The following is a 19,333-nucleotide window of genomic DNA, read 5'->3' as shown; positions in this document are numbered from 1 at the left end:
ATGGAGAAACCCCATCTCTACTAAGAAAATACAAAATTAGCCAGACATGGTGGTGCATGCCTGTAATCCCAGCTACTCGGGAGGCTGAGGCAGGAGAATCACTTGAACCTGGGAGGTGGAGGTTGTGATGAGCCGAGATCACGCCATTGCATTCCAGCCTGGGCAACAAGAGCAAAACTCCATATCAAAAATAAATAAATAAATAAATATTAAAAATTACATAGATAAGATGCCAGCCTGGGCAATAAGAGCAAAACTCCATATCAAAAATAAATAAATAAATAAATACTACATAGATAAGATGCACGGACCTTAGCTGTACAACGCAGACAAACGAATATACCCGCATGATCTGCACCCCTCTCAGGATATGGGACCTTCCCCAGAAAGTGCCCTGTGTCCCTTCCCAATCTGTCCACCTCCCCCACACCCCTGCCTGCCACAGGCAGCCAGTCTGATCCATTGCCTAATATCCATCCAGAATCGTGCCATGTGTGCTCTCCTCTGCCTGGCTTCCTCACCTTGGCATAGTATGTGTGTGTGTGACCCATCCAGGTGTTCGTGTGTATCCATAGTTCATCCTTTTTCATTGCTGGGCAGGATTCTGTGGTGTGGCTGGATCATGGTCTGCCTGTCCATCCACCTGCTGAAGGACCTCTAGGCTCTTGGCTTCTATGAATCATCCTTCCAGTTCCAACTAGGGCATTTGATAGACGTATGTTTTCACTTTTCTTGGATGAATGGAGTGGAATTGCAGGGTCATATGGTAGGCGTATGTTTAGATAAAGACTTACGACTTTCCTATAAAGTGCTTTCTTCATTTGTTGGCAACTGTTGCCTGCCCTGCGTGGCTGGCAGTGTCACCTGCCCTTGAACACTCTGGCTCTGGGTGATCTGTTGAGAACTCTGTATGGTTTGGGCGCCCTTCCGGCTTGGATGATTGAGAATAGGCTTGTCATTGAGGATACTGCCTCCCCTGTTTCCTTCTCTTTTTCTATTTTAAAGCAGTTTTTTTCTAGCCCGTGTGTAACTATACAAATAATTGAGTGTTCATGTTATCAGGAACAGAGATGAAAAACTCCTGCTAAGATCAGAATTTTAAGTTAATGATTTTGTGTGTGTGTGTGTGTCCTTGAAGAAGCCTTATCCTCACCATCCCTCACTCACTTCCCTACTTCCCACAGTGGCATTGGGCCTCTACTTCTCAAGGGATGCTTACTGGGAGAAGCTGTATGTGGACCAGCCGGCTGGCACACCCTTGCTGTACGTTCACGCCCTGCGGGACGCCCCTGAGGAGGTGCCCAGCTTCCGCCTGGGCCAGCACCTCTACGGCACGTACCGCACACGGCTGCATGAGAACAACTGGATCTGCATCCAGGAGCACACCGGCCTCCTCTACCTTAATCAGAGCCTGGACCGCAGCTCCTGGGAGAAGCTCAGTGGCCGCAGTAAGGGAGCCGCCCCAACACCCACCCCTGTGCCCCGCCCCACCCCTTCCTCAAGCCGCCCTCATCACAGCCACTGGCACTGAGGCTCAGGGTGGCTCCCCCACCACCTCTGCTGTGGAAGGTGTCAGGGGTTAGGTGAGGCTGGCCTGCCTCTGTGTCCAGCCTGGAGAGAAGCCAGGACAAGCTTCAGGGCTGCCTGAGGCTGTAGGAGTTTGGAGACACACAGGAATCATCTGGGTACACTCTTCTGCCAGACCCGAATCCCTCTTCCAGTGGCGCTAAAAAGGATTAGGAGGTTTCAAGAGAGGGAGTAAATGGGACTAGAAAAATCCCAAGGTTTTGATTTAGCAAATGACCTGCAACTCTCTGGAGAAGCGGCAGTTCCCAAGGAAAGCCTGACTTCTTATCGGCAGCTGGCTGCCCTTGTACCTGGCAGGGACTTGAGCCTGTCCCAGGTGTCCAGGGAGGAAAGAGGAGCAGTCAGAGCCAGAGTCATGGCCACATGTGACATTGGTAATGGGAGGGGTGTGGAGGGGAAGCAGAGCCCCTGTGACAGGAAACGGTCACCTGGTAGTTCCCATCCCCAGCACCCCTCCAGGGCCACGACTCTCACAGCCCTCACAACTACCCTGAGCCCTGTCTGCTGGGGAGAGGCAAACCTCGGGCTGTGAATGCAGAGCAGGCATCCCTGCCCTACCCAGGCAGAGTGACTGATCTGTCTGCCAGGGACAGCCAGGGTGCAGGGGAGGGAGGGGGCTTGGGTGGGCAGCTCCCTCTAGCACAGCCCAGGCAGTTCCTGGAGGAGGTGGCATCTGAGACAGGTCGTGGTTCCATGCGCTTAGTTGCTGCCCTCTTCATCCTGCTCCCCTAGGGTGGAGCTTGAGGAACAGGAGTCCCTGGGAGGGAGCCAGCATGGAATTTGCCCTGGGCCTGGGTTTCCTAGGAGGCCTAAGCCCTCCAAGGTGGGGAGAGGCTTCATGCACAGCCAGTTCCTGTTGAGGAAGAAACCACAGCGTAATTTAACAGGGAAAGTTTATGTAAAGAATTAATTACAACAGGGGATTGGAGCAATGAGGCACAGGCTACAGGCTAGCAAAAAGTAAAGAGAATGCCAGAGAGTATGGGAAGAGCAGCTGTGAGGAGCAGCTGCCCACCTAGGGCTGAGATGGAGGCTGGGAAAGCCCTCGCAGCCCAGCTGAAATGGTTGTGACACATGGGTGATGGAACTTGCCGGAAATGCCCCCCTCTAGGCGTTGTGGAAGTATGCCTGTGGCCAGTCCAAACCTCCTGGGGAGGGTGTGGAGGGGGGGCACTGGTCAATCCTTACTGGAGAAGTTGCCAGCGTCAGAGTTGGGGAGCCTTAGACCCAGTGCTCAGCACACCTCCCTGAGGAAGGGGCCTCTAAGCTGAAAACTGAATGATGAGAGCTAGGCCTGTGGGGCACTGGTACTCTGGGCTGCAGGGCCGTGCAGCAGAGGTAAGGAGGTAGCAGGCAGAGCTGGAACACCAGGCTGAGCTTTGTGGACCTTGGTGGGGACCAGGGTTTACACCAGCCCTGGAGCTCCTGCCTCCTCCCCATTCCCGACTGCCTGGCAGGTGTGGCCGACGCCCCCACAGACCTGACTTCTCTCTGCAGACCGCGGCTTCCCCCTGCTCACCGTCTACCTCAAGGTATTCCTGTCACCCACGTCCCTTCGTGAGGGCGAGTGCCAGTGGCCAGGCTGTGCCCGCGTGTACTTCTCCTTCTTCAACACCTCCTTTCCAGCTTGCACCTCTCTCAAGCCCCGGGAGCTCTGCTTCCCAGAGACAAGGCCCTCCTTCCGCATTCGGGAGAACCGACCCCCAGGCACCTTCCACCAGTTCCGCCTGCTGCCTGTGCAGTTCTTGTGCCCCAACATCAGCGTGGCCTACAGGCTCCTGGAGGGTGAGTGCCGACCTTGTGGGGCCACCCCACAGTGCCTGCTACTGCTGGGCTTGCTCTGTGAGCCCTTGACACAGGCCATCTGGTTTATTCTTCACCTCCATGCCATCAGTTCATTCAATATTCCAGAAGTACCTCTTGCATGTCTGCCAGGGGCCAGGTACTGTTCTAGGAGCTAATGATATCACAATGAACACAACAGGTTGGAATCTTGCCTGCCTGCAGCTTTCATTCTTGTGGGGCAGACAGAGCGTCTGAGCATGCCAAGGAAACCGGGTGGCTTCTGGAAGGAGCTAGCTTCCAGAAACTAGGAAACTGGGAAGAGGGAAACGCTGAGGAGGAGGGGAACAGAGGAGGAGACCTCCATTCCTCCATTGTAAATTGGGTGGTCAGGGTGGGGGCTAGCAGAGCAAAGGTGGGAGGGTGCTGGGTACGCAGGCCTAGCCCCTTGGAGGGCACCACAGTGTGACCCTCGTGTGCCTGGAGTGCACTGAGCTACAGGGAAGAGCTGAGGCCGATAGGGCAGAATAGTTCTGGGACAGGGGGCAGGTCTGGGAGCAGCTTTCAGGGCCTTCTCCAGAGGAACATGGGGAGCTATGGAAGACTTTGGAGGGACGGAGTGCTGGCAGGACCTGTCTTGGTTTTAAAAGGATTAGTCAGACTGCTGTGTTAGGAATGGTTTGGGGTGGGAAGATTCAGGGGTGAAGCTGGGTGACAGTCAGAAGGCTACAGGAGAAACCTCTGAACAGGAGTATGTGGGTTGTGATGCCGAGATGCGGGTGTAAGCCCAGGCATGGCAAGAAGCAGGCAGCTGCCGCCAGTCAGGGGGTGGGATGAGCTGGATCCCAACGGAGAGGGGAGAAGGCAGCTGACCCAGTGTAGGGAGGCCCCATTTGACCATCTGAAAGTCAGGAAGTGGGGCTCAACCAGGTCACAGGCTGCACCCCTGGTAAATGTGTCCTCCATTCACACTAACTTTATCACACAAACATCACAAGAATATTAAAATCTCAGTAAAGGAAGAAAAGCCATCACTCATGCTTCCCCAGATTCCTTTCATTCTCTGGGGCAGGAATAGATGTCTTTGAACTAGATTGTTGATGAAGCATTTGGTTTTTTGCATGCCGCCCTTTTCCACTAAAAATTATGTCATTAAATTTAGTTTAGTGGGGTTCTTTTCGTAATCACACTTGACAGAGGAAAGCATTATATGATAAGCATTTCCCACATGTGTAGTTCATGCGCAAGGCATGGTTCTGCCTGGGAGGCTTGTGGAGTTGCCCCCTCCTCCTTGGGGTTGGCTGTGGAGTCTTCAGCAGTGACCTTCCGCCTTCAGCATGCCCCCTTTTCTGGATTATTTCTGGAGGACGGATCGAGGGCAGGCTCACTGAAGAGTGTGTTGTGGTTCCTGGCCCTGCTTCAGGGGCGATGTAGAGCGCGAGCTGCAGTGCAGGGCACGGAGCATGCGCTTTTGCCTCAACATCCGGCCTTCAAAGGATGACCAGCCTGGCGACGCACTGGACAAGGAGTTGTAGAGTGGAGATGCACACTAGGCGGTCAGAAATCATTATGCGTTAATGTCACATCATACCCCAGATGTCTACCGTGTTTGTTTTCAAGTGGTAGAATCGTGGCTTTATTTCTCACGTTCTCTAAAATGAACACATACATAATTGAAAAAAAACCTAACATTTTTTAAAAAGCAGCCAAAGTCACCAATATGGTGAAACCCCGTCTCTACTAAAAATACAAAAATTAGCCGGGCGTGGTGGCGGGCGCCTGTAGTCCCAGCTACCCGGGAGGCTGAGGCAGGAGAATCGCCTGAACCCGGGAGGCAGAGGTTGCAGTGAGCCGAGATGGCGCCCCTGAACTCCCGCCTGGGCAACAGAACGAGACTCCGTCAAAAAAAAAAAAAAAAAAAAAAAACCCGGCAGCCAGGGCCAGTAGCTGGCTCTCTAGGGCTGCCGTGCAGCTTGGTCTGAGCCGGAGTCACCCTTCCCCACAAAAGGCCACTTCTGATCGAGGCCAGGTGGACGGAGGAGTGTCCCAGTCCCTACCGGTTGCTCAGGGTGCTGATCCCCGCTCTTCGCTCTTCCCCACCAGCACGAGTGAGGACGCAGCGGCAGCAGGACGTAAGCGCAAACTCGTGTTCGGAGCCCTGCGCTCACCTGTGGAGCGGAGGAGGGGAGGCCTGGGTCCTCGGCTGGCGTGCGGTGTGCGCCCCGCTCTGACCGCAGAGCCCCCTTCCCGTGAAAGGCGGCTGGCCCGGTCCCGGCTGGCGATCACGCGGGGCCCCTGTCTGCTTGGTGCGCAGGTGAGGGTCTGCCCTTCCGCTGCGCCCCGGACAGCCTGGAGGTGAGCACGCGCTGGGCCCTGGACCGCGAGCAGCGGGAGAAGTACGAGCTGGTGGCCGTGTGCACCGTGCACGCCGGCGCGCGCGAGGAGGTGGTAATGGTGCCCTTCCCGGTGACCGTGTACGACGAGGACGACTCGGCGCCCACATTCCCCGCGGGCGTCGACACCGCCAGCGCCGTGGTGGAGTTCAAGCGGAAGGAGGTGCTTGTCCGCGCGTGCTGTGGTCTACCCAGTGTCTGTCTCCCGCCGCTGTTCGTTTCTCTGTCGGTTTAGTGTCCGTGTAGCCACCCAATCGTGGCCGACCATTCACGCGTTAATTTGTCCTTCGTCTCCGTCGGCCCCCTCTGTCCTAGGGGGAGAAGAAGGGGGAGTCCTGTCAGCACCCAGCGGGGCCTTGCTTCGGGAGACTGTGAACCCTGGGTGCCCAGTCTGGGACTGACCAGGATGAGGCCCGAGGGCTCGCGTCTGGGGCACACTTGTGCCGCTGCAGGCGGGTGCCGCGCGCTGCCCTGGCGGGGAGCATCTGCCGGGAGGGCACTCCCTCCCACCAGCAGTCAGCCCCCAAAGGGAGGGCCCTTGAGTGCCCAGGAGCGGTGCCGGGGATTGGAAAGGGACAGGAAGGCGGATCACCTCCGGCGCCGCCGGGCCGACCCCGCCCCGCCCCGCCCCGCCCCGCCCCTCTCCGGTTCGCGCTGGTGGAGCGCCACCGCCACCTGCTGAGCCTCAGGCCTTCCTGCAACCGGCCCACTCCGCCGGGGCCGTGGGAGAGGGCGTGGGGACTGAGGTAGTGCGTTGCCTTGTCCCGCTTCTCTGGGCACACCACGTGCAGGTTTGGCAGGGAAAGGAGGTCTGACCGAAAGTACACCTTATGAGTAAAGGCTGTGTGGGCCTCCCTGGGCCGCCTAGGGGTGACAGCAGAGGCCTGGTGGGCAGAGCCATCCCAGGTGCCCAGCGGCTTTCCTCACAACCCCCTCCAGCCTGGGGGAGGAGGATGCTTCGAGCAGAGCGCTTTGATGTAGACCTGGCCTCGCATCTCGGCTCTGCCATCTGTTCCTGTGTGACCTTGACCTGACCTTCACCCTGTAGGGCCCAGCTTCCTCAGGGGAGAGTGGAGGTGCTCATTCTGCTCTCTAGGGACCTTGATGGGACCTGCCAGCAGGGTGCCTGGGCATCAGCTGTAATTCTCCTTATAAGAGGTCTACATTGCACTTGTTACGCAGGCGAGGGTCAGTGGCTCAAGGAAGGTGACTGGGCCAGGCTGGCCAGTGAACCCATAGGAACTTGAATCTAGGTCAGACAGTCCCCAGACCGGGCTCTGACAACACACACCTGATCCGCCTGTGGGCTGTGTGGGACGTGCAGCATCCTGAGGTCTCTGGTTTTGGGGGGTCTGAGGGGCCACTCTCAAACCTGCACTGACCAACGCCCTCTGCATCCTGCAGGACACCGTAGTGGCCACTCTGCGTGTCTTCGATGCAGACGTGGTACCTGCGTCAGGGGAGCTGGTGAGGCGGTACACAAGCACGCTGCTCCCCAGGGACACCTGGACCCAGCAGACCTTCCGGGTGGAGCACTGGCCCAACGAGACCTCGGTCCAGGCCAACGGCAGCTTCGTGCGGGCGACCGTACATGACTATAGTAAGAGGGGCTGGTGGCATGGCCTGGCTGGGCCCCCAGGAAATGAGGTGCTCGCTCTTCATGGGCAAGCAGCACCCCACACACATGCACACCTGGCATGTCCCTCTGTGGCCCAAGCCACTTCCCCTCCACCCTCTGCGAAGCACTTCCTGTGTCTCTGCCAGGCCTGCCCTCCAGCCACCAGCAGGGCTTTCACCATGGGTCCTCTCTCCCTGAGCTGCCCCATGGCCAACCCTGGCAGAGCCCTACCACACCCCCATGCTGACCTCGCCAGGGCTCACCACTGATTGCAAACACACATGTCACCTGAGGCTTTCCTCCCACCCCTGGCACTCCATCATTGCCCCTAAGGTGTCTCAAATGCTTAGGGATTATTGCTCCAGCCTTATCAGCTCTCTGCTAAACAGTCTGGTGTACAGAAGCAGCCCCGAGCCAGGTCAGGGCTTCTGAGCCCATTGTCCTGCCTGACTCCTGACATGTACCACCATGCTCACCTGCTTGCAGGGCACCTTTCAGCTGAGGCCTTGCTTCCTGCCTCCCTCCCCCACCTCCTGCTGATTTCTCCTGGGATCGCCTTCCAAATAAACCACCTGCATTTGGGGTCTGTGTCTGGGGGAACCCCGGGCCGTGGGTCCTTCGTCCCTTTCTGCCTGGCCTGGTCCTGTTCATTCCTCAGTCCTCCCCACCTCACCAAGCCTATGGAGGCCCCACTTGTCAGAAGGGAGACAGCCTCCTTACCCTGGCACTGAACACCCTGTCTGCCGGAGTGCCCCTCCCATCTTTGTTTCCACCACATGAGAACCAGAGCGGCAGCACGCGGCAGGTACACGGGCGGCATGACTTCCAAGGCTTGGCCTGCAGGGTCATTGGGTCTGCTGGAGGCTCCTGCAGTGGAGGGGAGTTCTGCCATGCTCTGGGGGAGCTGTCTGGAGGGCTCTAGTATGTTCTTCCCAGGGCCTTGGTAATGCAGACCTTTAAGCCCCCATGTCACACACACACACACACACACACACACATGCACACACACACCCTGTTACCCCAAAAAAACGAAACTCTGTAAAACATTTTAAAGAGGTTTATTCTGAGCCAGGATGAGTGACCACAGCCTGGAGAAAACACAAACCCAAGAAACTTTGAGTAAGTGGTCCCCAGGTCCAAGGTGGTGGGGTTACAGTTTGCTTTTATACATTTTAGGGAGACAGGAGTTACAAGCAAGGACATAAATCAACATTTGGAAGGTATGCATTGGTTTGACCCCAAAATGCAGGGTATCTTAAAGCAGTGGCTTACAGGTTAGAGGTACATGCAGAGATTCTTTAATTTACAGTTGGTTGAAAGAGTTAAGCTTTGCCTAAAGACTCCAGGTCAGTACAAAGGAATGTTAACGAGGCCTGCTATGTGTTGCGTGATGCTATACAGGGTCAGGATGGAAAGTAAACTGCGTTATACCTGGGTAATAAAAAAAAATGGTTTTTAACAAGATTTTATGGGCCAGGCATAGTGGCTCACACCTATAATCCCAGCACTTCAGGGAGACTGAAGCAGATGGATTGTTTGAGTCCAGGAGTTCAAGACCAGCCTGGGCAACATGGTGAAACCCTGTCTCTACAAAAAAAATATGAAAAATTAGCCAGGCGTGGTGGCACACGCCTGGATTCCAGGAACCTGGGAGGCTGAGGTGGGAGGATGGCTGGAGCCTGGGCGGTTCAGGCTGCAATGAGATGCAACAGAGCAAGACTCTGTCTCAAAAAAGAAAACCAATGTTATGGTTTGTAGGGTGTCACTTAACCCTTGCCTGGCATGGCCTTAGGTCCTGTTTATAATTTGGTATCTTACTGCCACAAAGAGTCTGTTCTGTCAGTCTTATGATCTCTGTTTTAATGTTAATGACGGTCAGTCGTGTCCAAACTCCAGAAGGAAGAGGGCCTAATAAGGCAAGTCCACCCTGCCTTCCTGTCATGGCCCGGAATTCTGTTTTTAAGGTTTTTCTGGTGTCCTCTTGGCCAAGAGGGGATCTATTCAGTTGGTCTGGGGACTTAAGATTTTAGTTTTAGTTTACAACTCTATACACAAACACCCCATACATACAGGCACAAATACCCTATGCACAGACACCACACACATGCATACTACACACTTACACATACCACATACACGCCTACCACACAAGCATATCATACACACAGACACCTCATACAGTGCATGCACATGCACACACACACAGGCTGCCTCAAACTGAGAAGGGTTCCCTGGACTTTCAGTTCAGCAAATCCCAACATTTGAACATTGGTGCTAACTTAGGACCAGCCCCAGGCTGGTCGCATGGCACTGTACATGTGAAAGTGCATGTTTGCACCAGTGTGTGTGCAGGGCTGTGTCTGGGAAGAGGTGTGCTACATATGAGGAAGCAGCCAGAGCAGCTCGGTGGTCATTGTTGTGCCCCCACCTGCAGGGCTGGTTCTCAATCGGAACCTCTCCATCTCGGAGAACCGTACCATGCAGCTGGCTGTGCTGGTCAATGACTCGGACTTCCAGGGCCCAGGAACGGGCGTCCTCTTGCTCCACTTCAACGTGTCGGTGCTGCCGGTCAGCCTGCACCTGCCCAGTAGCTACTCCCTCTCTGTGAGTAGGAGGGCTCGTCGATTTGCCCAGGTGAGCCCACACCCACTGCCCGTCTGGGGAAGATTGAAGGGCCAAGGGACATGGGGGCACAGGAAGGCAGGTGACACTGCCTCTTGGCCCAACCAGCACAGAGTAGACTGGGTGGAGTCCTGAACCCAGGGTTACAGCTGGGTGCGCAGAAGAGGTCTGGGAGAGCTCACAGTGGGCAGGGCTAGGGGCTCCTTGGGCCTCTCTTTTTTCCCCCTTTCCATTCTTGGTATCTTTAAAATGTTTTTTCAAAAATGCAAGAGCAGTACTGGGTAAATCTACATATATGGTGACTTGGAAAAATCTTCCTGGTAAATTGGTAAGTGAGAGTGGCTTGCAGAGATGTTGGTCCCACGTGACTCCCTGTGTGCAAAAGTAGATCTTCCCTGACGCGGATCTGCAAGTGTGCAGAGATCATACTGCTGTCCACAGTCATGCCCCCAGGGGGAGGCAGAAAACGCTTCCACTTTCTACCTTTTGTAACTAGGTTTGCTAAAAAGCGTACATTTATATTTCTCTTTGGAAAATAATGATTAGAAAGAGAAAACATAAAAGTAATAAATACTCATGAAAGAAGATGAGGCATGAGGCGTGATCCCTTCTGCCCGTAGATACCAGTGTTGCACGTCATGGCGTTCTTTCTGGGATGTTTCTCGTAAGCACTTATTAAGTTGACCTGAAACTGCAGCATGCATGGTCTCACATGCCGCTCTCCCTCGCAGAGCAGCCCGCAGCGCCTCCCTCTTCAGAGGGCCATTGGCCAGTTCTTTCAGGTGGTTCTGTGCCCACATCAGCTCCTGTCAGCCACCTGTGTCCAGCCCACAAGGGAGCCCACCCTTGGACATATCCAAGCTCCCCGACCATCCCCTTGGTCTTTAATAGGAGAGGGATCAGAGACGGAGGGGCGACAAGGCAGAGGGACCTGGGGGTCTCACAGGGGCGGGGCAGGAGCAGGTTTTGCTGGAGGTGAGTCACCTGCCCTCTGTGAGGCTCAGGAACAATGAGGGCCTGAATCCCAGTCCAGCCTCAGCCTCACTGTGGTCTCACCCCTCTCCCCAGTTTGTAAAGCTGTGAATTAAGGACAGGAACCCTGGACAATTTGGAGAGTCACAAGAGAATTTGGAAGTGGGCTTTGTAGGGGAAAGTGAGGAGGCCCAGGAGGCTGGTTTTTGCTGTGGTCACATGGGCCTGGGAGAGCCCGGCCCTACTCTGGCTGGCCCCTGTCTCACCATCTGTGGAACTCTTGGTTTCAAGCCACCGCAAGAGTTGCCATGAGGCTGAAAGAATTCAGCTGCCTGGCTCCAGGACCTGGCATCCCCAGGAGAAGAGGCCCCTCTTTCCCAGGGGCTCTAGTCAAAGTCACAGGGAGGCCCCTTGGTCCTGCATGGGCTGGGGCAACCATGCTCCCGAGTGTTGTGGCTGGTGTTCAGTGTTCTGACCAGGGGACACCAGGGCAGGGTGGACCTCTAAACCCTGTGCACTGAGGGAGGAGCAAGGGGTGCCCAGAGCACTGCTGGGGCAGCTGGGAGCATCTGGGGAGGAGCGTGGGAGACATTCTGGCGGCCTTGGTGTCTGAGTGAGGGAGAAAAGGAGAATAAAGGGTTAAGTCAGGGCCTGCCTGGGGCTTTTCCTGCCACCAAACTGAACCTGGAGGCCCTGGGTTGCTTTGACCTCCAGCTCCCAGGAACAGAGGCAGCTGGTGACATGTGGCCTGAGTGGAACTGGGCAGGGCAGGGCAGGGCCGCGGCAGGTGGGTGGGTCTGCAGGCGCTGAGGGGATGGAGGACAGGGCGCTCAGCGGGGCTGCTGTCTCCAGGTTCAGTTGGGGGCTATTCCAGAACTCAGGCTGTGTGGGAACCTCTACCCTCAGGCCACTGCAGGCCGGTCCAGCGGCCTGGTTAAAGTGTTCCCCTGTGCCCCCCTAGATCGGGAAAGTCTGTGTGGAAAACTGCCAGGCGTTCAGTGGCATCAATGTCCAGTATGAGCTGCATTCCTCCGGCGCCAACTGCAGCACGCTAGGGGTGGTCACCTCGCCTGAGGACACCTCGGGGATCCTGTTTGTGAACGACACCAAGGCCCTGCGACGGCCCAAGTGTGCTGAGCTTCACTACATGGTGGTGGCCACCGACCATCAGACCTCCAGGCAGGCCCAGGCCCAGCTGCTTGTCACGGTGGAGGGGTCGTGTGAGTGCCTGCTCCAGGAAGGAATGGGTTGGAGACCTGGGGGCTTCCGGAGCCTGGGCCTGCTGCCCTTTGAGAAAAACAGTACAGGTGCAAGGCTTAGCTGGGGAGTGGGGAAGGCATGGACCAGCTTTACCCTGAGTGACCCAGCAATAAATGGTTGTCCCTTCCAGATACCATACAGGACCTTGGTTAAATTTGAATTTTGGGTAAACAACAAGCAGTTTTTTGGTATAGGTGTGTTCCATGCAACCTTTGCAGCTTCTCGAAAGACACACCTCCAGGCCCATCCATGCCCTCTTAGGAACATGCTGAGCAGCTGCCATTCACGCCATTCATTGTGTATCTGAAATGCAGGTCCCACAGGGCATCCTCAGCGTCGTTGGCCGAATCTGGCTGCCCTCACATCCTTCCTCCTGTACTTACCCCAGCCCAGGTGACCCCCGCTTTGTGACCATGATGTCCTATACCCTGCCCTGTGCCCTGTGCTCCTGGCACTGGCTTTGCTGCCCTGGGTCTGCCACTCCAGTCCACTTGGGCTCCATCTGTGGGGCAGCTCAGCTGGTACTGTTCCCTGTCCTTGGGCACTGGCTGGGCCCTGGACCCAGGCCAACCCCCTGTGACCCTGCTTGTCTGCCACCTGCAGATGTGGCCGAGGAGGCGGGCTGCCCCCTGTCCTGTGCAGTCAGCAAGAGACGGCCAGAATGTGAGGAGTGTGGCGGCCTGGGCTCCCCAACGGGCAGGTGTGAGTGGAGGCAAGGAGATGGCAAAGGTGGGTCCTGGAAACGCCCGAGGTAGGCCTGTAGGGGCAACGGCACCGGTAGAAACGGGGTCCTGTGGCCCTGCCAGCCTGGGGTGGCTCTCCCTGCTCCAGGTCTGCTTCTGGCACCTCATCCCCCACGTGGCTCATGATGCCAGCATAGTGGGCAGCAGTGCAGGGCTGGGGAGAGGGTTTGTGAATACAGCAAATGGTCCCCAGGCTGGAGTCACTCTGGACTTGGGAAGGTCTGAACCAAAGTTGGGATGTGCTGGGGACAGAATGGCCTTTTCTGGGAGGTCCTTGGCCAGGGGATGTAGTGTGGGCAGGGGACTCATTGTCTGCATCAGCCAGAGGCCAGCCTGGGTGTGCCCACCACCATGAGGGGCCCTCACTGTGCAGCCCTGAGAGGGTCCCGGCCTCTTTGCTGTAAGGGCCACCTGTGTGAGGAACCCCTCATACCACCTCTCCCATAAGCTGTGGCACCCCAGGATGCTTCCGCTGGCAAGGCTCTATGTGTGGTGTTTCCCTGCTCAGGGCTCCATTTGCTCCTCCCTGGAGGGGCAGGATCGGCCTAGGAGGTGGTGGGGGCGTGTAGTGGGGCTCCCACGTGGGTGACAGACTGCTGTGTGTCCTGTGCAGGGATCACCAGGAACTTCTCCACCTGCTCTCCCAGCACCAAGACTTGCCCCGATGGCCACTGCGATGTCGTGGAGACCCAAGACATCAACATTTGCCCCCAGGACTGCCTCCGTAAGCAGGGTTTAATGAGGGCATGGGAACAGGTAGGAGATAGTAGGGGAAACCTGGATCCCACATGCACTTCGGCCAGAGTTGCCAGGGCTGTCAGTTTTATGCATCAAGCTGTGCCTCCTGTGCATTTCAGCGTCACCCTGGCCATGGGGAGGGAGCAGGAAGGGTCAGGGGCGGGGGGAGGCAGGGACATACAGACTGTCCAGGTCCCTGCTGAGGCCCCAGAAATTGGCACACACAGATTTCAGAAGCAGAGAATGGTCAGTAGGGACACTGACAGGGAAAGTGTGGCCCTGAGCTAGACAAGGGACCCTGCAATGTGCTGGTCAGGCCACCAGGCTCCAGTTTTGGAGGCAGAGTCGTTTGTTCAGATGAAATGTTAGGAGGGGGCCTGGCTTCACCCATGGCTTCAGAAAGGCACTGTGACCGAACCCTGCCCGACTGAGCCAAGCTGCTGGGCGCCTGGCCTCCCTGGGCCTATGCTTGCGACACCAGTTGGGGAGGGGGCTCCTTGGGACACTGTCCTCGAAATATGGGGGCCTGCAGTGGTCAGACACCCCAGGGGCTGAGTGGGCTACATCTGCCCTCAGGGGGCAGCATTGTCGGCGGGCATGAGCCCGGGGAGCCCCGGGGGATTAAAGCTGGCTATGGCACCTGCAACTGCTTCCCTGAGGAGGAGAAGTGCTTCTGCGAGCCCGAAGACATCCAGGGTGAGTGGGTGGCAGCCAGGACCACCACCACCTCCTGGGCCCATGGAGGTCTCAACAGCACATCTAAGGTCCCAACAAGGGAGGAAATTGCTGGGAGGCGAGTGGGCCCCATGAGACTTCCCTCCCTCCCTCTGGGTCTCTGTTACTCCATTGGTGCAACCCAGGAGAGGGGCCAGGGCCCCTATAAAGTGTCCTCTGGCCCTAAGTTCTATGATAAACAGGCCAGAAAAGCAGTTCTTCCACCAAACAGCTTGTCAGGCTGACAAGTCACTGTCCCTGTGACCATGCATCTGGGACCCACCCAGGAACACATTTCAAGGTCAACAAGTATGGTGGGTGGCACAGCCACACTGACTACACTCAGGGATGCGGTTCTGCCTGAGCACAGGGACACGTTTCTGGTATTGAGTTTTCCGGTATGATATAGCTCTATGTCATGAGCCACTTAGCATTTTCATAAAGAAAATGCCAAAGACATTTGGAACAGAGGAAAATTTTGACCTCCCCTGCCAGCCCTCCAGTGCCAGCTGGTGTAGTGAGCATAGCCTCTGCTGTGTGACCTTGGCAGGCTGCTCAGCCTCTCTGAGCCTCTGTCACCATCTGTAAGAGGGCAATAGTAGTCTAGGAGGGGGCAGTAAATGGCAGTACCCATGCCCGATGGGGTGTTCTCAGGCCTTCCCACACCTTCACGGCCCCTTCCCCACTGGTGCGAACACGGTTGCCTGGAGAGCCATGCGGTGGAGCATGCGCAGCCTGTACCCAGTGGTGCCGAGCCTCTGGGCCTGGAGCCTCACACCGTCCCCACCCACAGATCCACTGTGCGACGAGCTGTGCCGCACGGTGATTGCAGCCGCCGTCCTCTTCTCCTTCATCGTTTCGGTGCTGCTGTCTGCCTTCTGCATCCACCGCTACCACAAGTTTGCCCACAAGCCACCCATCCCCTCAGCTGAGATGACCTTTCGGAGGCCCGCCCAGGCCTTCCCGGTCAGCTACTCCTCTTCCGGCGCCCGCCGGCCCTCGCTCGACTCCATGGAGAACCAGGTCTCTGTGGATGCCTTCAAGATCCCGGTGAGGGTCCCCATGGGGCAGGGAAGACTGCCTGCCCTCCCCAGATGCCTTGCAGGGAGGGAGGCCAGCTGGGGAGAGGAGGCCATCCCGTGAGGGACTGCCAACGCTGGGCAGATGAGGCCCGTGCTCTGCCCCTATTTCCGTAGGGTGCTGTGTGGGGACAGTCTGTGGGGTGGGACTATGATGAGGTGCTGTTCCCATCCAGGTGAGAGGCAGTGGTCAGGGTCGCAGCATTGGGCAGGGGAGCAGCAGTGTGGACGGAGGGACACTGAAATCAGAGGGGGGTGCCTCTCTGGGGTGCCTGGCCTGCAGGTCTGCGTGTGCTGCTCAGAGCCTCCAGGCTGTGCTGAGCAGCCTGGAGCCTCCCTGTCCCGGCCAGGCCTGCTGTGTGGTGCTTCTGCCCTCTTCTGGTGGTGGCCTGCCCCTTCAGTGTCCCCACTAGCACTGTCCAGGGCGCTGGAAGCCAAGCCTCGTTCTGGGAGGAAAAGAGGCTCAGAGCCAAGGGTGTGAGTGAACGGTGAGCCATGCAGCTTATAGTGGCATGAATACCTCCTCAGCAGGAGCCTCCAGGGAGGAAGCTGAATACCCAGTGGCCACAGGGCCCTGGCAGTTCCCATCTCAGGCTGGGAGGTGACCTGGGATTCCTGGGAGGGGCCACATCCCACAGCACAGCTCAGCCTGAGGCCTTGGCCCTGGAGCCTCCGTTCAGGCAACACCCAGCCCTCGGTAAGGGTGTGGGCCAAGAAGGCCTTCCCAGATGTGGCCACTGCCGCTTCCCCACCAGCTTTCCTAGTTGGTGGTCCCCGTCCTGGCCTGGCCGCAGCTTACTCTCACGGCAGGGCTCTAGGATGAGCCTCCAGAGTCCTTCATAAACCCAGCGGGTTTGTGCGAGGCTGCCCAGGAAGGCCGCCCTGGTCTGGGCTGCTGCTGGCAGAGACCACCACCCTAACCGCAATCAGCTCCAGAGTCACACTCATCAGCACCAGGTCTTGGACCCGTGACTCAACCTCAGTTTTTGAGAGGATCAGGTTGATGTCGCCCTCATGTGCTTACTGCAGTCTCTGGAGTGTGGTAAACGGGTTTCCAGTGCCAGCTGTGGAGGTGACAGCCGCAGGGAAGCCATGGCGATGTTGACATTGACCTTGACTGTGGCTTCCCAGGGAACATGGGGCCAGACCAGGACAGCCCAGGTGCAGGAGACCTCGGGTGACAGATGCCCATAGCTGGCACATCAGGGGAGGGTTCCTGGATCCTGGCAGGCTTTGGCCTCCCTGGTCAGAGTTCAAGCACTGGGGGTGGGGGTCTGGGAAGGCATCCAAAGCAGTCCCAAGTGGGCCCGATGTGTGAATAGAACTTTGATGGGAGGGCAGGGTGGTGGTGCCAGCAGGCAGAGTAAATGGGTGCGTGAGGGCAGGTGGCAGCCCTGGAGGAGCAGTGGTTCCACACTTGGAGGCAAAACATGGTGGCGCCTTTCTTTGCAGGGATGGCTATGTAGAGAAGTTGCCCTGAACACTTCCACTGTAGCCGGAGGTCCTGGGCTGGGCCAGTGCTCATTTAGTCCTGGGGCAGGGGTCAGGGGAGACAGTAGACCAAGAGCCAGAGACGGTCAGAGTACTGAGTCCAAGCCATGCTGTGACCATACCTGTCATGTAGCAGCTCTCAGGGACCTGGCTGTGGGGTCCTGCCCTGGACAGAGACAGGCAGCATTGCCTCTGGCTCAGATGACAGCTGGTTCTCTGCACATTGGAACTTGTCCATGGGGGCTCCTTTAAGGGTCTTGCCTTCTTCCTCCCCTGTCATCCTTACACTTTTCTCCCCTCTTCTCCCACTTCCCTCATTTCCAACATAGGAGGATCCAAAGTGGGAATTCCCTCGGAAGAACTTGGTTCTTGGAAAAACTCTAGGAGAAGGTGAATTTGGAAAAGTGGTCAAGGCAACGGCCTTCCGTCTGAAAGGCAGAGCAGGGTACACCACAGTGGCCGTGAAGATGCTGAAAGGTACCTGCCAGGCACAGGCACAGTGCACCTGGGGGAGTTTCTGGGGCGAGGGTGCGGAGTGAGGCCCCTCCTGCCCAGCATGGGACCCCAAAGAGCCCCCATTGCTGTTTTAGAGCGGCTGCAGTTGGGGGACCCCTCCCATGGGCCACTTGGGCCTAGAGAAGCAGAGCGAGGACTTTGTTCTCCCTGGAAGGCTCTAGAGGTGCTGCTGTGCCAGTGCCACTGAAGATCTAAGCTTTAAACATTTAAAAAGCCCTTTGGTTTTGAGCTGATAGCTGTCTTCACTCCAATCTACCCCATTCATTCCTCTCAGCCCAGTGTCTCCTGGGGTCCTGGTGAAGAGACCACCAGTAAGGACTGGCCCTCAATCTCAAGAGACCCCCATGGGCCTATCTCGCTTGCATGCCCAGTCATGCCACAAGTTTGGCTCTTGATGGACACATGCACTTACCCACACAGGCATGCATGTCTGAGGCTGGTGACTGCACTGAGTGGCCCCCTCTTCTGTGGCCAGGCCCCAGCCCTGTGGACAGCCAGGCTGAATGGCAGTGAGAGAGAGTAGTTGGTGTACACAAGAATTATTTGCAGTAGTTGGGGGCTGCACAGCACAGGGTGCTTCCAGATGCCTACCCAGCCCCTCAGACTGGGTTCACCTCCAAGCCAGTAAAACCCTGGACTCTCCAGGGGTACGGGGAGACCCTTGGATTTCCTTCAGCCATGCACAGCCCCAGGCCACCCACATCTGATCCAAGGGGTCCTGGGGCCCCGACTCCCAACTGTCCTCTCCCTTCCAGACAATCCTTCAGGACAGAGGAGGTGGCACGGCACAGCTGGGCAGTGGGACAGCTGACCTGGGAGGGATGGCTTAGCCATGTGCTCTGACTCTTGGAATACCTTCAGGCCCAGGCACCTGCTGGGCATTCCAGGACAGCACTGGCCACCCTCGGGACGCATGTGCTGGGCAGGCCACCCCTGTGGTGCCTTGTCCTCTTTCCATCATGCCTCTACAGTTAGACTCTCTGGGGGAATCATGCTGTTCATTAAGAATAAGCCAGAATGTCAGGTGTTCAGTGCACTGGTAACACTGCTTTATCTCAGGTGCTAATGTGGGTCTTCTTGGTAACTAACGGAGTTTGAGCTGCTGACATGCATGCGTGATGGATACATCAGCAGCACGGGAGATGCCTAGGCTCCAGGCTGGCCATCTCAGACAGGAGTGGGAAACGGGGAGCCTGGTCGCGGTGTGTGGACCTCTTTCATGGCTCTCCAGCTTCTCCAGGGCTTCTTCCCACAAATCGGCGTGGGTACCTGGGGGAGTCCCCTCACCTTTCCAGAAGGATTAAGGAGGGGGATTTCTGTGGACCACTGTCTTCTAAAGACGACTACAGGAACATAATGCCACATACACAGGTGGCCCAGCCCTGGGACACTGGGGAAAGATCTGACATGTGTGGATGCTGGCTCCTCAGGGTGCTTCTTCCTCAGGGCGGATGAAGCCCCTGTCCACTGACCCCAAAGGCTGGGAGAAGCCTCAAGCAGCATCGTCCTTGCAGGCCTCTCTGTCTGAACTTGGGCAAGGCAATGCTGGTCCATCCTGACCGGTATGGTCATGGAAGGGGCTTCCAGGAGGGATCGTTTGCAACCTGCTCTGTGCTGCATTTCAGAGAACGCCTCCCCGAGTGAGCTGCGAGACCTGCTGTCAGAGTTCAACCTCCTGAAGCAGGTCAACCACCCACATGTCATCAAATTGTATGGTGCCTGCAGCCAGGATGGTAAGGCGAGCTGCAGGGTGAGGTGGGCAACCACAGCACCCAGGCTGAGGGCTCCATACAGCCCTCTTCTCCCTCTTTCTCCCTT

At 57.0% G+C, this 19,333-nt stretch overlaps 1 protein-coding gene across 1 annotated transcript in view; it reads left to right on the top strand.

Annotated features, from left to right (window-relative positions):
* The window catches only part of RET (ret proto-oncogene), a 57,323-nt gene that overhangs the window by 26,385 nt on the left and 11,605 nt on the right, over nucleotides 1-19,333 (top strand). Inside the window, exons 3-14 of the mRNA XM_017849004.1 lie at nucleotides 1,185-1,448; nucleotides 3,085-3,372; nucleotides 5,684-5,925; nucleotides 7,167-7,362; nucleotides 9,815-10,014; nucleotides 11,936-12,194; nucleotides 12,838-12,963; nucleotides 13,591-13,701; nucleotides 14,292-14,411; nucleotides 15,223-15,479; nucleotides 17,329-17,476; nucleotides 19,141-19,248. Of these exons, the coding sequence (XP_017704493.1) occupies nucleotides 1,185-1,448; nucleotides 3,085-3,372; nucleotides 5,684-5,925; nucleotides 7,167-7,362; nucleotides 9,815-10,014; nucleotides 11,936-12,194; nucleotides 12,838-12,963; nucleotides 13,591-13,701; nucleotides 14,292-14,411; nucleotides 15,223-15,479; nucleotides 17,329-17,476; nucleotides 19,141-19,248 (2,319 nt within the window). The remainder of the gene's footprint in view (nucleotides 1-1,184; nucleotides 1,449-3,084; nucleotides 3,373-5,683; nucleotides 5,926-7,166; nucleotides 7,363-9,814; nucleotides 10,015-11,935; nucleotides 12,195-12,837; nucleotides 12,964-13,590; nucleotides 13,702-14,291; nucleotides 14,412-15,222; nucleotides 15,480-17,328; nucleotides 17,477-19,140; nucleotides 19,249-19,333) is intronic.

Source organism: Rhinopithecus bieti, unplaced genomic scaffold, assembly GCF_001698545.2.
Source record: "Rhinopithecus bieti isolate Rb0 unplaced genomic scaffold, ASM169854v2 scaffold_32096, whole genome shotgun sequence".
NCBI lineage: Eukaryota > Metazoa > Chordata > Mammalia > Primates > Cercopithecidae > Rhinopithecus > Rhinopithecus bieti.
This window is presented reverse-complemented; position numbering and strand designations above follow the sequence as displayed.